The following is an 18,279-nucleotide window of genomic DNA, read 5'->3' as shown; positions in this document are numbered from 1 at the left end:
ACAGAAGAAACAGATCTGTAGAGATCAGAGGACATCATCACAACAGAAGATACAGATCTGTAGAGATCAGAAAAAACATCAGACAACAGAAGATACAGATCTGTAGAGATCAGAAAAAACATCAGACAACAGAAGATACAGATCTGTAGAGATCAGAGGACATCATCACAACAGAAGATACAGATCTGTAGAGATCAGAAAAAACATCAGACAACAGAAGATACAGATCTGTAGAGATCAGAAAAAACATCAGACAACAGAAGATACAGATCTGTAGAGATCAGAGGACATCATCACAACAGAAGATACAGATCTGTAGAGATCAGAAAAAACATCAGACAACAGAAGATACAGATCTGTAGAGATCAGAGGAGAACAGAAGTATCCTTGTGTTCTCCCCTTTTGTTCTCCAGTAGCAGCTCCTGAAGAGTCATTCTGTTCCGATGTCCTGTTCCGATGTCCTGTTCCGATGTCCTGTTCCGATGTCCTGTTCCGATGTCCTGTTCCGATGTCCTGTTCCGATGTCCTGTTCCGATGTCCTGTTCCGATGTCCTGTTCCGATGTTCTGTTCCGATGTCCTGTTCCGATGTCCTGTTCCGATGTCCTGTTCCGATGTCCTGTTCCGATGTCCTGTTCTGATGTCCTGTTCCAATGTCCTGTTCTGATGGCCTTTTTGTAGTTGAACTCACACACACACACACACACTCACACACACACTCACACACACACACACACACACACACACACACACACACACACACACACACACACACACACACACACACACACACACACACACACACACACACACCCTGGCACAGTCTATCTGCTTTTGTGGTGTTGTGTTATCTGTCTGAAAGGGATTTTAATACCATACTTTTCATTTACCCAGGACAGAGCAAACATTTACAACAAGAGATAAATTATTTCTCTTGGTGAGGATCTGACATTTGGAATTATTGTCCACTTGACTCACAAGCATTCATTATCCAGAGAAAGAGAGGGAAACCGTCTTTATGTTGAGTTTCACCAGTCAGAATAATGTCTCTACCTGGTCCAGGGTTCTTGCACCACATCCAACTGAACAGAACAGTCAGCTGGCATCAACAGTATCAGAGCATCAACAGGATCAGAGCATCAACAGGATCAGAGCATCAACAGGATCAGAGCATCAACAGGATCAGGGCATCAACAGGATCAGAGCATCAACAGGATCAGAGCATCAACAAGACAAACCGTGTCCCAAATGACCCCCTATATAGTGCCCTATGGGTCCTGTTTAAAGTAGTGCACTGTATAGGACTCTGGTCAAAATTACTGCACTATATAGGGGGTAGGGTGCCATTTGGGACTGACCCTGAACACTGCATCACCCACCCAGCTAGCTAGCTAACCACCACACCCACCTGCAGGGGTTGAATGGCAGCCTTGTTCCCAGACCTGGTGGGTCACTGTGGGGTTTCTCCTGCTGCTGACTGCTGCTGGCTCACAGCTTTATCATGGTGACAGCGTGAGTCACGCCCTAACCTAGAGAATATCTCTCTCTCTCTCTCTCTCTGTGTCTCTCTCTCTCTCTCTCTCTCTCTCTCTCTCTCTCTCTCTCTCTCTCTCTCTCTCTCTCTCTCTCTCTCTCTCTCTCTCTCTCTCTCTCTCTCTCTCTCTCTCTCTCTCTCTCTCTCTCTCTCTCTCTCTCTCTCTCTCTCTCTGTCTCTCTCTCTCTCTCTCTCTCTCTCTCTCTCTCTCTCTCTCTGTCTCTCTCTCTGTCTCTCTCTCTCTGTCTCTCTCTGTCTCTCTCTCTCTCTCTCTCTCTCTCTCTCTCTCTCTCTCCCTCTCCCTCCCTCTCCCCCTCTCCCCCTCTCCCCCTCTCTCTCTCTCTCTCCCTCTCCCTCTCCCTCTCCCTCTCCCTCTCCCTCTGTCTCGCTCTCTCGCTCTCCAATTCAATAGACTATATTGACATGGCAAGTTAAATTACTTACATTGTCAAAGTATACATATAACAAAAATGGTGGGACCAACAGCAATAATAATAGTAGTAGTGGAAATGGGATTTCCATTAACAGCAACTACAACAACAATATTAATGAGAATAACAATACATTAAAGCAATAGTAGTCGACCAATCTCAACATGACTGAGAAGACACATGACATGGTATGAAAGACTAAACTAAACAGGAAATATTATTGACATTACATTACACTTTTCACTGGCTGTCCCTCAGGTTGTGGCAGGAGGACACATATTTGACTGCCAAAACTGCACATTTTGGCTTTTCACCCAATAAATATATTTTATATTTTCTAATTCTTTGTACTGAATGATAATTTTGGGAAATAAATATTCTCTTAGGTCTGAGTATTTGTCACAGTGTAATAGGAAATGCAGCTGTCTCTACCTCTCCCCGGAGGCAGAGTGAGCACAGCCTGTCCTCTCTGGGCAGCCAGGTTTGCCTGTGACGACCGGTCTCTATAGCCAGACTGTGCTCACTGAGTCTGTACCTAGTCAGTGTTTTCCTCAGTTTTCTATCAGTCACAGTGTTCAAATAGTCTGCCATCATGTACTGTCTGTTTAGAGCCAAATATCATTGAAGTTTACTTTGGCATCTTTCCAATAGGTGATATATTTTTCTTTTTGCTTTGTGATGATTTGGTTGGGCCAGATTTTCTGAGTGCTGTCCTGAGGCTCTATGAGGTTGGTTTTGGTTAGTGAACTGAGCCTCAGACCCAGCTGGCTGAGGGGACACTTCTCTTGTTTCATCTCTTGCAAAGAACCTTGGCGTGACCCTGGACAACACCCTGTCGTTCTCCGCTAACATCAAGGCGGTGACCTGATCCTGTAGGTTCATGCTCTACAACATTCGGAGAGTACGACCCTACTTTACACAGAAAGCGGCACAGGTCCGAATCCAGGCACTTGTCATCTCCCGTCTGGATTACTGCAACTCGCTGTTGGCTGGGCTTCCTGCCTGTGCCATTAAACCCCTACAACTCATCCAGAATGCCGCAGCCCGTCTGGTGTTCAACCTTCCCAAGTTCTCTCATGTCAACCCGCTCCTCCGCACACTCCACTGGCTTCCAGTTGCCTACAGAGCTGTGAGGGGAACGGCACCTCCTTAACTTCAGGCTCTGATCAGTCCCTACACCCAAACGAGGGCATTGCGTTCATCCACCTCTGGCCTGCTAGCTCCCCTTCCTCTGCGGAAGCATAGTTCCCGCTCAGCCCAGTCAAAGCTATTCGCTGCTCTGGCACCCCAATGGTGGAACAAGCTCCCTCACGACGCCAGGACAGCGGAGTCACTGACCACCTTCCGGAGACACTTGAAACCCCACCTCTTTAAGGAGTACCTAGAATAGTATAAAGTACGTTTTTGGTGTGTTCTTATAGAACTGTGTCCAAATAGAATTTCTATTTGTCATCCTGATTTCCAGACCTTTTTTGGAATATCATTATATTCTCCCCCTCGCTCACCCTCTCTCACCCTCTCTCTCTCTCTCCCTCTCTCTCTCTCCCCCCTCTCTCTCTCTCTCTCTCCCCCTCCCACTCTCTCCCCCCCTCCCTCCCCCCTCTCTCCCTCTCTCCTCCCTCCCTCTCTCTCCCCCTCCCACTCCCCCCACTTCCTCTCTCTCTCTCTCCCCCTTCCCTCTCTCTCTCCCCCTCCCTTTCTCTCTCCCCCTCCCTTTCTCTCTCCATCTCCCCCTCCCTCCCTCTCTCTCTCCCACACTCCATCTCTCCCTCTCTCTCTCTCTCTCTCCCTCTCTCTCTCCCTCCCTCTCTCTCTCTCTCTCTCTCTCTCCCTCCCCCCTCTCTCTCCCCTCCCTCTCTCTTTCTCCCCCGCCTTTTCTCTCTCTCCCCCCTCCCTCTCTCCACTCTCTCCCATCCTCTCTCTCCCCTCCTCTCCCTCCTTCCCCCCATCTCTCTCCCCCTTCCCTCTCTCCTCCCTCCTTTTCTCCCCACTCCCTCCCTCTCTCTCCTCTCCCTGCTCCCTTTCTCTCTCTCTCCCCCTCCCTCTCTCTCGCCCCCTCCCTTTCTCTCTACATCTCCCCTTCCCTCTCTCTCTCCCACCCTCCATCTCTCCCTCCCTCCCTCCCTCCCTCTCTCGCCCTCTCTCTCCCCCCTCCCTCTCTCTCGCTCTGCCTCTCCCCCCTCCCTCTCTCTCTCCCCCTCCCTCTCTCTTTCTCCCCCCACCTTTTCTCTCACTCCCCCCTCCCTATCTCTCTCCACTCTCCCCCCTCATTTTCTCCCCCCTCCCCCCTCTCTCCCCTCCCTCTCTCCCCCTCTCTTTCTCTGTCTCTCCCCCACTCACATTCTCTCTCTCTCCCCCTCTCTCTCTTCCCCTCTCTCTCCCCAAACCCTCACCCTCTCTCTCTCCCTCTCTCTTTCTCTCTTCCTCTCGCTCTCCCTCTTGCTCTCCATTTCCCTCTCTCTCTCTTTCTCTCTACCTCTCTCTCCCTTTCTCTCTCTCCCTCCTCCCTCTCTCTCCCACCACCCTCTCTCTCTTCCTCCCACCCTCTCTATTTCTCCCCCTGCCTTTTCTCTCTCTCCCCCCTCCCTCTCTCTCTCCGCTCTCTCCCCTCCTCTCTCTCCCCTCCTCTACCTCCTTCCCTCCCTATCTCTCGCCCCCTTCCCTCTCTCCCCCATCCCTCCCTCTCTCTCCCCTCTCTCTCTCTCTCCCTCTCTCTCCCCCCTCTCACTCTCCCTCTTGCTCTCCCTTTCCCTCTCTCTCCCTTTCTCTCTCTCCCTCCTCCCTCTCTCCCCCCCACCCACCCTCTCTCTCTTCCTCCCACCCTCTCTCTCTCCCTTTTTTCTCTCTTCCCCCCTCCCTCTCTCTCTAACCTCTTCCCTCTCTCTCTCACCTCCCTCTCGCTGTCCCCTCTCTCAATTCAATTTCAATTTAATTCAATTCAATTTAAGGGCTTTATTGGCATGGGAAACGTGTGTTAACATTGCCAAAGCAAGTGAAGTAGATAGTAAACAAAGGTGAAATAAACAATAAATATTAACAGTAAACATTACACTCAGAAGTTTCAAAAGAATAAAGACATTTCAAATGTCATATTATGTATATATACAGTGTTGTAACAATGTGCAAATAGTTAAAGTACAAATGGGAAAATAAATAAACATAAATATGGGTTGTATTTACAATGGTGTTTGTTCTTCACTGGTTGCCCTTTTCTTGTGGCAACAGGTCACAAATCTTGCAGCTGTGATGGTACACTGTGGTTTTTCACCCAGTAGATAAGGGAGTTTATCAAAATTGGGTTTGTTTTCGAATTCTTTGTGGATCGCTGTAATCTGAGGGAAATATGTGTCTCTAATATGGTCATACATTTGGCAGGAGGTTAGGAAGTGCAGCTCAGTTTCCACCTCATTTTGTGGGCAGTGTGCACATAGCCTGTCTTCTCTTGAGAGCCAGGTCTGCCTACGGCGGCCTTTCTCAATAGCAAGGCTATGCTCACTGAGTCTGTACATAGTCAAAGCTTTCCTTAAGTTTGGGTCAGTCACAGTGGTCAAGTATTCTGCCACTGTGTACTCTCTGTTTAGGGCCAAATAGCATTCTAGTTTGCTCTGTTTTTTTGTTTGTTCTTTCCAATGTGTCAAGTAATTCTCTTTTTGTTTTCTCATGATTTGGTTGGGTCTAGTTGTGTTGTTGTTGTTGTTGTCCTGGGGCTGTGTGGGGTCTGTTTGTGTTTGTGAACAGAGCCCCAGGACAAGCTTACTTAGGGGACTCTTCTCCAAGTTCATCTCTCTGTAGGTGATGGCTTTGTTATGGAAGGTTTGGGAATCGCTTCCTTTTAAGTGGTTATAGAATTTAACGGCTCTTTTCTGGATTTTGATAATTAGCGGGTATTGGCCTAATTCTGCTCTGCATGCATTATTTGGTGTTTTACGTTGTACACGGAGGATGTTTTTGCAGAATTCTGCATGCAGAGTCTCAATTTGGTGTTTGTCCCATTTTGTGAATTCTTGGTTGGTGAGCGGACCCCAGACCTCAGAACCATAAAGGGCAATGGGTTCTATAACTGATTCAAGTATTTTTAGCCAGATCCTAATTGGTATGTCAAATTTTATGTTCCTTTTGATGGCATAGAAGGCCCTTCTTGCCTTGTCTCTCAGATCGTTCACAGCTTTGTGGAAGTTACCTGTGGCGCTGATGTTTAGGCCGAGGTATGTATAGTTTTTTGTGTGCTCTAGGGCAACGGTGTCTAGATGGAATTTGTATTTGTGGTCCTGGCAACTGGACCTTTTTTGGAACACCATTATTTTTGTCTTACTGAGATTTACTGTCAGGGCCCAGGTCTGACAGAGTCTGTGCAGAAGATCTAGGTGCTGCTGTAGGCCCTCCTTGGTTGGTGAAAGAAGCACCAGATCGTCAGCAAACAGAAGACATTTGACTTCAGATTCTAGTAGGGTGAGGCCGGGTGCTGCAGACTGTTCTAGTGCCCTCGCCAATTCGTTGATATATATGTTGAAGAGGGTGGGGCTTAAACTGCATCCCTGTCTCACCCCACGGCCCTGTGGAAAGAAATGTGTGTGTTTTTTGCCAATTTTAACCGCACACTTGTTGTTTGTGTACATGGATTTTATAATGTCGTATGTTTTTCCCCCAACCCCACTTTCCATCAATTTGTATAGCAGACCCTCATGCCAAATTGAGTCAAAAGCTTTTTTGAAATCAACAAAGCATGAGAAGACTTTGCCTTTGTTTTGGTTTGTTTGTTTGTCAATTAGGGTGTGCAGGGTGAATACGTGGTCTGTCGTACGGTAATTTGGTAAAAAGCCAATTTGACATTTGCTCAGTACATTGTTTTCACTGAGGAAATGAACTAGTCTGCTATTAATGATAATGCAGAGGATTTTCCCAAGGTTGCTGTTGACGCATATCCCACGGTAGTTATTGGGGTCAAATTTGTCTCCACTTTTGTGGATTGGGGTGATCAGTCCTTGGTTCCAGATGTTGGGGAAGATGCCAGAGCTAAGGATGATGTTAAAGAGTTTAAGTATAGCTAATTGAAATTTGTGGTCTGTATATTTTATCATTTCATTGAGGATACCATCAACACCACAGGACTTTTTTGGTTGGAGGGTTTGTATTTTATCCTGTAGTTCATTCAATGTAATTGGAGAATCCAGTGGGTTCTGGTAGTCTTTAATAGTTGATTCTAAGATTTGCATTTGATCATGTATATTTTTTTGCTGTTTGTTCTCTGTTATAGGGCCAAAAAGATTGGAGAAGTGGTTTACCCATACATCTCCGTTTTGGATAGATAGCTCTTCGTGTTGTTGTTTGTTTAGTGTTTTCCAATTTTCCCAGAAGTGGTTAGAGTCTATGGATTCTTCAATTACATTGAGCTGATTTCTGACATGCTGTTCCTTCTTTTTCCGTAGTGTATTTCTGTATTGTTTTAGTGATTCACCATAGTGAAGGCGTAGGCTCAGGTTTTCTGGGTCTCTATGTTTTTGGTTGGATAGGTTTCTCAATTTCTTTCTTAGGTTTTTGCATTCTTCATCAAACCATTTATCACTGTTATTACTTTTCTTTGGTTTTCTGTTAGAGATTTTTTAGAATTTATAGGGAAGCTGAGAGGTCAAATATACTGTTTAGGTTTTCTACTGCCAAGTTTACACCTTCACTATTACAGTGGAACGTTTTGTCCAGGAAGTTGTCTAGAATGGATTGAATTTGTTGTTTCCTAATTGTTTTTTGGTAGGTTTCAACACTTCTTTCCTTCCATCTATAGCATTTCTTAATATTATTCAGTTCTTTTGGCTTTGATGCCTCATGATTGAGTATTGCTCTGTTCAAGTAGACTGTGATTTTGCTGTGGTCTGATAGGGGTGTCAGTGGGCTGACTGTGAACGCTCTGAGAGACTCTGGGTTGAGGTCAGTGATAAAGTAGTCTACAGTACTACTGCCAAGAGATGAGCTATAGGTGTACCTACCATAGGAGTCCCCTCGAAGCCTACCATTGACTATGTACACTCTCCCCAATCTCTTTCTCTCCCCCTCCCTCTCTCTCCCCCTACCTCTCTCTATTCCCCCTCCCTTTCACTCTCTCTCCCCCTCCCTCTCCCCCTCTCTCTCCCCCTCCCTATCCCGCTCTCTCCCCTCTTCTTCCCTCCCTCTCTCACTCCCCATCCCGTTCTCTCTCTCTCCCCTCCCTTACAATCTCTCTCTCTCCCTCTCTCTCTCTCTCTCTCTCCCCTCCCTCTCTCTCTCCCCATCCCTCACCCTCTCCCTCTCTCTCCCCATCCCTCACCCTCTCTCTCTCCCTATCCCTCACCCTCTCTCTCTTTCTCCCCCTTCCCTCTCTCTCTCTAACTTCCTCCCTCTCTCTCTCTCTCTCCTCCCTCTCTCTCTCCCCATCCCTCTCTCTATTCCCCCTCCCTTTCTCTCTCCCGCCTTCCATCATCTCGCTCTCTCCCTCTCTCTCTCCCCCCTCCCTCTCGCTCTCTCCCTCTCTCTCTCTCCTCTCTCCCTCTCTCTCTCTCTCTCCCCCTTCCCTCTCTCTCTAACCTCCTCCCTCTCTCTCTCTCCCCCTCCCTCTCTCTCTCTCCCCATCCCTCACCCTCTCTCTCTCTCCCCCTCCATTTCTCTCTCTTTCGCTCTTTCCCCCCTCCCTCTCTCTCTCTTTCTCTCCCTCTCTCCCCCCTAACAGACGTGAATGAGTGTGTGACCAACAGCCACAATTGCCAGGCCAGTGAGCGCTGTGTGAACACCGTGGGGTCGTTTGTGTGTGAGAGGACAGTCACTTGTCCTGCTGGCTACCAGCTCAGGAATGGAGTCTGTGAGGGTGAGTTGGTCAACATCTTCAACAACATCATCGTCATCATCATCACCATCATTACGATTATGAAGAAAAATTGGTGGGACTTGCTTTAACACTTTACAAGTATTTGTGTAGCAGTGGAATCATTTTTTTATGTTTGACTTAAGCCAAGAAGTTAAATATAGTTAATTATAGTCAAAGTTAAATTTAGTAAAATAACTGGTCTGATTTCTTTCATAGACTGCCCTATCAACCTTAATAGTTTGGAGGGCAGTTAGATCACATGTTTAATCACAAATAACTATTAAAATTGTTCTGATTTAAAAGTTCTGAAAAGTTCCATGGAAGTTAAGTCAGCAGTGGGAAGTTATAAGCTACATTAGTCAGGTCTGAATAGCAGATAAGTAGAGGAAGATGTCATACCCTTTAACTCTTTGTGTAAGTTTTTGTCAAAGTGGTCAAAGTAGCTGATTTGTGTCAAAAGTTGTGCTGTTGCATTTACAGTGAATGGAAGTTGGAAGCGATGATATCACAACAGGGAGCTTTTGAATTTAGAAAAAAAGTCACATTAAAGTGAATGAAGATGGACAAAAAGTTGAATAGTTTAAAAATATATACGTTTTATATAAGCAGCTCAATCCAGACCAGTCTACATATTTTAAAGTTTGAAGTGTTTCTAGCTTAAATGGAGGAAGAGGAGCAGCGTGCAGAAGAAGAAGAATATTTAAAGTGGGGACTAAAGTCCCACCTAATTAGGGTTGTTGGATGGTTTGGGACCAGCTGTGAGGACTAAAGTCCCACCTAATTAGGGTTGTTGTATGGTTTGGGACCAGCTGTGAGGACTAAAGTCCCACCTAATTAGGGTTGTTGTACGGTTTGGGACCAGCTGTGAGGACTAAAGTCCCACCTAATTAGGGTTGTTGTACGGTTTGGGACCAGCTGTGAGGACTAAAGTCCCACCTAATTAGGGTTGTTGTACGGTTTGGGACCAGCTGTGAGGACTAAAGTCCCACCTAATTAGGGTTGTTGTACGGTTTGGGACCAGCTGTGAGGACTAAAGTCCCACCTAATTAGGGTTGTTGTACGGTTTGGGACCAGCTGTGAGGACTAAAGTCCCACCTAATTAGGGTTGTTGGATGGTTTGGGACCAGCTGTGAGGACTAAAGTCCCACCTAATTAGGGTTGTTGGATGGTTTGGGACCAGCTGTGAGGACTAAAGTCCCACCTAATTAGGGTTGTTGTATGGTTTGGGACCAGCTGTGAGGACTAAAGTCCCACCTAATTAGGGTTGTTGGATGGTTTGGGACCAGCTGTGATGCTAGTTATGAATCCACTGTCATCTGCAGTTGGAGACCCAGCCCTCACATCTTAGAGTGGAATGTTCAATGGCCTGACTCCCAGCATGCTATTCAGTGGTAAATGGGTGGGAGATGTTCTGATTGGTAGGAGGGGTGTTCAGTTGTTATCAGCAGTGGAGGATCAGAACTAAGGAGACCACAGCTTTATGGGTGGGAGATGTTCTGGTTCAGTATGGAGCCCAAAGGCTAGATGGCGATATTGAGTCGTTTTCATCTCACTGTCGAAACACATTGCACCCGGCAATACATCCATATCCCTCGTGGACCAGTTCGTACCTAAAACATTCTCCATTCAGGTTATATTCGATTTCCTCCTTAACTTTATTTAATGGAGAGAAGGTGAAGAAAAAACAAACAGGGAAAATGTGTACTTTATGAAACACCATGTTCCACCACCATGCACACTTTCACTAGGAGGCTACATGAGGTGTGCGACTATGATTTAAAAAAGTCACACAAAAAAAGACATGCACTGTTTCTTGCCTTACTGCACACGCTGGGCATCATTCATAAGTGATAATATATAGTTCACAAGTGATAAGCTGATATTGTCACCCATCAGACTATTCTTGATTTAATCTTGTCTTTACATATACTAAATAATATATGTGGGAATGATCTCCTCTCGTCTTCTCTCCTGTCCTCCAGATATTGATGAGTGTACGTTGAACAGCCACAACTGTGGTGGACGGTTTGAATGTGAGAACACTGAGGGCTCCTTCCTGTGTAACCCTAAACAGAGATGTCTCACAGGCTTCACCCAGGACTCACATGGAAACTGCATTGGTAAGCCATCACATCTGATTCAGGGTCAGAAGCCCGCTGTTCTCCTAATGGTTGAGGTTATGTGTTGGTGCTGGGGAATCTGATTCTAGATGTGTGGTTAGGGGGCAACAGAGATGTCTAACAGGCTTCACCCAGGACTCCAATGGAAACTGAATGTGTGAGAGAGACCTCTAGTGACCCCATGTGGCCATACACGGAACGACATTAGCACATGTTCTTTAGCCTTCTCTGTGTCTGTTGGACTGAACCCATCCCTCTCTCCCCCCCACTCCCCCTCTCCATCTCCCTCTCTCCCCCCCCCCCCCTCTCCATCTCCCTCTCTCCCCCCCTCCCCCCCTCTCCATCTCTCCCCCCCCCCTCCATCTCCCTCTCTCCCCCCCTCTCCATCTCCCCCCCTCTCCATCTCCATCTCTCCCCCCCCACCCCTCTCCATCTCCCCCCCTCTCCATCTCCCCCCCTCTCCATCTCCCTCTCCCCCCCCTCCATCTCCCTCTCTCCCCCCCTCTCCATCTCTCCCCCCCCCCTCCATCTCCCTCTCTCCCCCCCTCTCCATCTCTCCCCCCCCCTCCATCTCCCTCTCTCCCTCCCTCTCCCCCCCCTCCATCTCCCCCCCCCCCTCTCCATCTCCCCCCCACTCCCCCTCTCCATCTCCATCCCCCCCCCCCCCCCCCCCCCCTCCACCCCCCCCTCTCCCTCCAGACATTAATGAGTGCAGTAGTCTATCCGATCCATGTAGTGCTGGTAACTGTATCAACACTGTGGGGTCCTATACCTGTCAGAGGAAGGTCATCATGTGTAGCCAGGGATTCCACTCCAGCCCTGATGGAACACGCTGCATCGGTGAGTTGTGGTTTGGTTTGATTTGGTTTGGTTTGGTTTGGTTTGGTGTGGTGTGGTTTGGTTTGGTGTGGTTTGGTGTGGTGTGGTTTGGTTTGGTTTGGTTTGGTTTGGTTTGGTGTGGTGTGGTTTGGTGTGGTGTGGTTTGGTTTGGTTTGGTGTGGTTTGGTGTGGTGTGGTGTGGTTTGGTTTGGTTTGGTTTGGTTTGTGTGTGTGATTGGTGTGTGGTGTCACCAACCGGTCGATCTAAAATAATAATATGCCATTTAGCAGATACTTTTATCCAAAGCGACTTACAGTCATGTGTGCATAAATTTTTACGTATGGGTGGTCCCAGGGATCGAACCCACTACCCTGGCGCTACAAGCGCCATGCTCTACCAATTGAGCTACAGAGGACCACCAATTGATCTAGTCGATCACCAAACATTTCAGTAAAAAACCCAACGATAAAGCTTTGCATTCCTATTTTTTTTAAATTAGTTTCAATGCTGTTGGCGTTAGCTGATTCAGCAGCCCTAGCACCAGGAAGGCAAAGTGTTCCCGTTTTGAACCATTTCATGTCTGAAGGTAGAACTCTGCCTACCCGGCAGGCCCAGAGAGCAAATCAATGAAATACAATAGATGGCCGTTATCACCCCCAGACACACCTGGCTAACTTGATGGGTCATGTAATCATCTGGCGAACTGGAGTCTTTTGTTTAGACATGTAGCTAGCTAGCTAAACAAAGAACGGGCATAATCCCAACTCATACTACTACCAATACAAACATTGTCATAGCTGTATTATGAATCTCCAGGTAGCTAAAGCTAACAACTAGGTTCAATGTTAGCTAGCTAACATTAGGCTATAACTAGCAATGCAAATGGATTTCCGATTTGAATAATATTACTACACAGATCATACACGTAACGTTAGCTAGCGAGCCAGCAAGCTAACGTTCGCTAGCAAGCTAACAGTACGCTTTAACTTGCAATGAAAACGGCTTTCTGACAAAATTAGGAAAGTATAATATCTGAAAATGTAGCTAGACTCTTACCCGTATACATGGATGAACTCTACACAGCAGACTGGAACCATTTAATTTATGTTTTGTTTGTAGCTACATCTTGTTTGGCCAACGTTGTGTCAAGTCACTCCAGTTCACAGTGACCGTGGCGTTTGCAGAAAGTACCCCATCACTTTTTCCAACTGATCTGTCGATAGCACCTGCTAAATTTAGGGCATCAGTTGTTGAGAAAACTAGCAAAACTTTTGTAGTTCTTGATGGCTAACGTTATATATATTTAAAAAGCCACGCTAGAAAGGATTATCAACACATACTGAGCAGCTCACGGTATAGACAGAAGCATGCTACATGGCAGACCAATCCAAACTCATCTCCCGGCATGTCCAGCCCATCCATTATCTCAGCCAATCATGGCTAGCGGGAAGGATCCTGTTGTTTTCCGTGGCTAAACCAACTAGGCTCATAATTTAACAATTGTATTCGTATTTACGAATGGAATACAAGTTTGTTATTAAGACACACGAAAGTTCACATGTTCCAGAAGGCATTTCTTCCAAAAAACGCATTTTGATCTTTAAAAGATGTTTACGTTCAAATGCCTCTCCTGTGAAGTAGTGACATGTGGCATAAGCCTAGCTTCCTGAAACGAGTCACATATCATTTCCAAATGGTCTGAGAAGATCATCATTGGCAGGGCATTTCAAGCATAGCCAGTATGCAGTGATAATTATTGGGCCTATAGTCTACTACTAACCTTATTGCTACAGAACTGTTTTTAAAAGGTTCATGTTGCATAAGCTTCTGTTTTGACTCAGAAAGTGATCTTGACCACTGCCATAGACAGACCTGGCTCTCAAGAGAAGACAGGCTATGTGCACACTGCCCACAAAATGAGGTGGAAACCGAGCTGCACTTCCTAACCTCCTGCCAAATGTATCACCATATTAGAGACATGTATTTATCTCAGATTACACAGACCCACAAAGAATTTGAAAACAAATCCAGTTTGGATAAACTCCTATATCTGTTATGTGAAATAACAGTGTTCCATCACTGCAGGTTGATTTGTGACCTGTTGCCACAAAAAGAACAAACTACATTGTAAATACAAATATTTATCTGTTTATAAATAATTTAAAATTCCTTATATTAAGCAAAACAGATGACCACATTTTCTAGTTTTTTATTTATTTACTGATAGCCAGGGGCACACTCCAACACTCAGACATCATTTACAAACAAACAAAGCATTTGTGTTTAGTGAGTCCGCCAGATCAGAGGCAGTAGGGATGACCAGGGATGTTCTCTTAAGTGTGTGAATTTGACCATTTTCCTGTCCTGCTAAGAATTCAAAATGTAACTAGTACTTTTGGGTGTCAGGGAAAATGTATGAAGTACAAAGTACATTATTTTCTTTAGGAATGTAGTGAAGTAAATGTAAACGTAAAAGTTGTCAAAAATATAAATAGTTAAGTACAGATACCCCAAAAACTACGTAAGTAGTACTTTAAAGTATTTGTACTTCAGTACTTAACACCAACAATACAGTATATAATTTAAATGACTCTGTTATTTTGCGAGAGTAGTAATAGTAATAGTAGTTAATAACATTGTTATTGCTGATTTCATTTGTTGTTATTTGACCTGCTTTGTAAACAGATGCCAATAAAGCCCTTTGAATTGAATTGAGAGACAGACACAGAGAGACCAGTATTTTTAACCAGTGTCGGTTCCTGAGGTGTTGACTCTCTTCCCTGTGTAGATGTGAATGAATGTCAGACAGGTAGCCATGGGTGTGGTGAGGGCCAGATCTGTCACAACCTCCCTGGTAGCTACCGTTGTGACTGTCAAACAGGCTACCAGTACGATGCACTACGCCAGGTCTGCACTGGTAGGTAACACACATTTACATTTTTACATTTTAGTCATTTAGCAGACGCTCTTATCCAGAGCAACTTACAGTTAGTGAGTGCATACATTTTCACACTGGCCCCCCGTGGGAAACGAACCCACAACTCTGGCGTTGCAAGCGCCATGCTCTACCAACTGAGCTACAGGGGATTCGCAGACACACCTCTCCATCACGCTAACCTGACCTCTCCCCTCCTCTCTCTCTCACTCTTCCTCTACTCTACTATCTCTCCTACTCTCCCCTCCTCTCTCTCTTCCTCTATTCTCCTCCTTCCTTCTCTCCCCTCCTCTCTCTCCTCCTCTACTCTCCTCTCTCCTTCTCTCTCCTCCTCTCCTCTCTCTCCCTCTCTCCCCTCCTCTCTCTCTTCCTTTATTCTCCTCTCTCCTTCTCTCCCCTCTGCTCTCTCTTCCTTTACTCTCCTCCCTCTCCTTCTCTCCCCTCCTCTCTCTCTTCCTTTACTCTCCTCTCTCCTTCTCTCTCCTCCTCTCTCTCTTCCTCTACTCTCCTCTCTCTCCTTCTCTCCCCTCCGCTCTCTCTTCCTTTACTCTCCTCTCTCTCCTTCTCTCCCCTCTGCTCTCTCTTCCTTTACTCTCCTCCCTCTCCTTCTCTCCCCTCCTCTCTCTCTTCCTTTACTCTCCTCTCTCCTTCTCTCTCCTCCTCTCTCTCCTCCTCTACTCTCCTCTCTCCTTCTCTCTCCTCCTCTGTCTCCTCCTCTACTCTCCTCTCTCCTTCTCTCTCCTCCCCTCCTCTCTCTCCTCTACTCTCCTCTCCTCTCCTCTCTCTCCTCTCTCTCTCCTCCTCTCCTCTCTGTCCTCTCTCTCCCCTCTCCCTTCTAGATGTGAATGAGTGTTGGAGCTACCCCGGGAGGATGTGTGCTCAGACCTGTGAGAACAGTCCAGGGTCCTACCGGTGTTCCTGTACAGCAGGCTTCTCTCTGGCCTTAGACGGGAAGAACTGTGAAGGTAAAACAACTGTGACAGAACTAATATTGTGAAGGTAGTGGCTTGCGAAAGTATTCACCCCCCTTGGCATTTTTCCTATTTTGTTGCCTTACAACCTAGAATTAAAATAGATTTTTGGGGGGTTTGTATCATTTGATTTACACAACATGCCTACCACTTTGAAGATGCAAATGTTTTGTGTGTGTGAAACAAACAAGGAATAAGACAAAAAAAACTGAAAACTTGAGCAATTACAGCTGCAAGTCTCTTGGGGTATGTCTCTATAAGCTTGGCACATCTAGCCACTGGGATTTCTGCCCATTCTTCGAGGCAAAACTGCTCCAGCTCCTTCAAGTTGAATGGGTTCCGCTGGTGTACAGCAATCTTTAAATCGTACCACATATTCTCAATTGGATTGAGGTCTGGGCTTTGACTAGGCCACTCCAAGACATTTAAAATGTTCCCCTTAAACCACTCGAGTGTTGCTTTAGCAGTATGCTTAGGGTCATTGTCCTGCTAGAAGGTGAACCTCCGTCCCAGTCTCAAATCTCTGGAAGTCTCCCTCAAGAATGTCCCTGTATTTAGTGCCATCCATCATTCCTTCAATTCTGACCAGTTTCCCAGTTCCTGCCGATTAAAAACATCCCCACAGCATGATGCTGCCACCACCATGCTTCACTGTGGGGATGGTGTTCTCGGGGTGATGAGAGGTGTTGGGTTTGCACCAGACATAGCGTTTTCCTTGATGGCCAAAAAGCTCAATTTAGTCTCATCTGACCAGAGTACCTTCTTCCATATGTTTGGGGAGTCTCCCACATTCCTTTTGGCGAACACCAAACATGTTTGCTTCTTTTTTCCTTTAAGCAATGGCTTTTTTCTGGCCACTCTTCCGTAAAGCCCAGCTCTGTGTAGTGTACGGCTTAAAGTGGTCCTATGGACAGATACTCTAATCTCCGCTGTGGAGCTTTGCAGCTCCTTCAGGGTTATCTTTGGTCTCTTTGTTGCCTCTCTGATTAATGCCCTCCTTGCCTGGTCCGTGAGCAGGTTTGTTGTGGTGCCATATTCTTTCAATTTTTTAATAATGGATTTAACGGTGCTCCGTGGGATGTTCAAAGTTTCTGATATTTTTTATATAACCCAACCCTGATCTGTACTTCTCCACAACTTTGTCCCTGACCTGTTTGGAGAGCTCCTTGGTCTTCATGGTGCCACTTGCTTGTTGGTGACCCTTGCTTAGTGGTGTTGCAGACTCTGGGGCCAGTAAAATTCCACGTTATAGTTACAGTAATCCCCCTATTATGCACTTGGTAGTGCCCAACTCGCTAACGACCATCAGGTCGCTAATGGCCTGGTACAAAGGGCTCTATTGGCCCTCTAACCACTCTGACATCAATGCAAATGCGATCATCAAAACATTTATCATCAAAACAGTATCATGCCTCCGGAGTGGCGCAGTGGTCTAAGGCACTGCATTGCAGTACTTGAGGCATCACTACAGACCCAGGTTCGAACCCTTTGCTGTGTCGCAGCCGGCCGGGATGTCCTTGTCCAATTGCGCTCTAGTGACTCCTGTGGCGGGCTGGGCGCAGTGCACGCTGACTCGTGTGGCCGGTTGTACAGTGTTTCCTCTGACACATTGGTGCGGCTGGCTTCCAGGTTAAGCAAGCAGTGTATCAAGAAGCAGTGTGGCTTGGTAGGGTCGTGTTTCGGAGGACGCATGGCTCTCAACCTTCGCCTCTCATGAGTCCGTACGGGAGTTGCGGCGATGGGACAAGACTGTAACTACCAATTTGGATATCACAAAATTGGGGTGAAAAAGGTGTGTTAAGTAAAATAAAAACAGTATCATGCTTTTAAAACTCACCTCACTGTGACTGATCAATTTGAAGAAAGAAGTTGAACAGCAGGTTGAAACTGAGTGGAAAACATGGACGTTGTGGATGTTGTTTCAAAGACTAACACAACGAACTGGACAGCGCTTTCTAAGGTGATGATATATTAGAGCTGATGCATAGTCATAGGCTTATGCGCTCAAGCCCGAGACAAAACCCGGAAATAAAATAATGATTGTGCCATTATACAATACAGTACATAGCCTACCACATATTACACAGTACATAGCCTACCACATATTATACAGTACATAGCCTACCACATATTATACAGTACATAGCCTACCACATATTATACAGTACATAGCCTACCACGTATTATACAGTACATAGCCTACCACGTATTATACAGTACATAGCCTACCACATATTATACAGTACATAGCCTACCACATATTATACAGTACATAGCCTACCACATATTATACAGTACATAGCCTACCACATATTATACAGTACATAGCCTACCACATATTATACAGTACATAGCCTACCACGTATTATACAGTACATAGCCTACCACATATTATACAGTACATAGCCTACCACATATTATACAGTACATAGCCTACCACATATTATACAGTACATAGCCTACCACGTATTATACAGTACATAGCCTACCACATATTATACAGTACATAGCCTACCACATATTATACAGTACATAGCCTACCACATATTATACAGTACATAGCCTACCACATATTATACAGTACATAGCCTACCACATATTATACAGTACATAGCCTACCACATATTATACAGTACAT

General features: G+C 45.9%; 1 protein-coding gene across 1 annotated transcript in view; it reads left to right on the top strand.

Moving 5' to 3' along the window:
- Nucleotides 1-1,419: 1,419 nt before the first annotated feature.
- The window catches only part of fbln2 (fibulin 2), a gene marked incomplete at both ends in the record, with an annotated part of 32,537 nt that continues 15,677 nt past the window's right edge, over nt 1,420-18,279 (top strand). The window contains 6 exon segments of the mRNA XM_084167706.1: nt 1,420-1,453; nt 8,661-8,795; nt 10,778-10,915; nt 11,615-11,755; nt 14,524-14,652; nt 15,510-15,635. Coding sequence (XP_084023832.1) covers nt 1,420-1,453; nt 8,661-8,795; nt 10,778-10,915; nt 11,615-11,755; nt 14,524-14,652; nt 15,510-15,635 — 703 coding nt within the window.

The sequence above is a fragment of the Coregonus lavaretus genome, assembly GCF_964263955.1.
Source record: "Coregonus lavaretus genome assembly, chromosome: 8".
NCBI classification, from domain to species: domain Eukaryota; kingdom Metazoa; phylum Chordata; class Actinopteri; order Salmoniformes; family Salmonidae; genus Coregonus; species Coregonus lavaretus.
The sequence above is the reverse complement of the archived record's forward strand: the minus strand, read 5'-3'. Positions and strand labels throughout refer to the sequence as shown.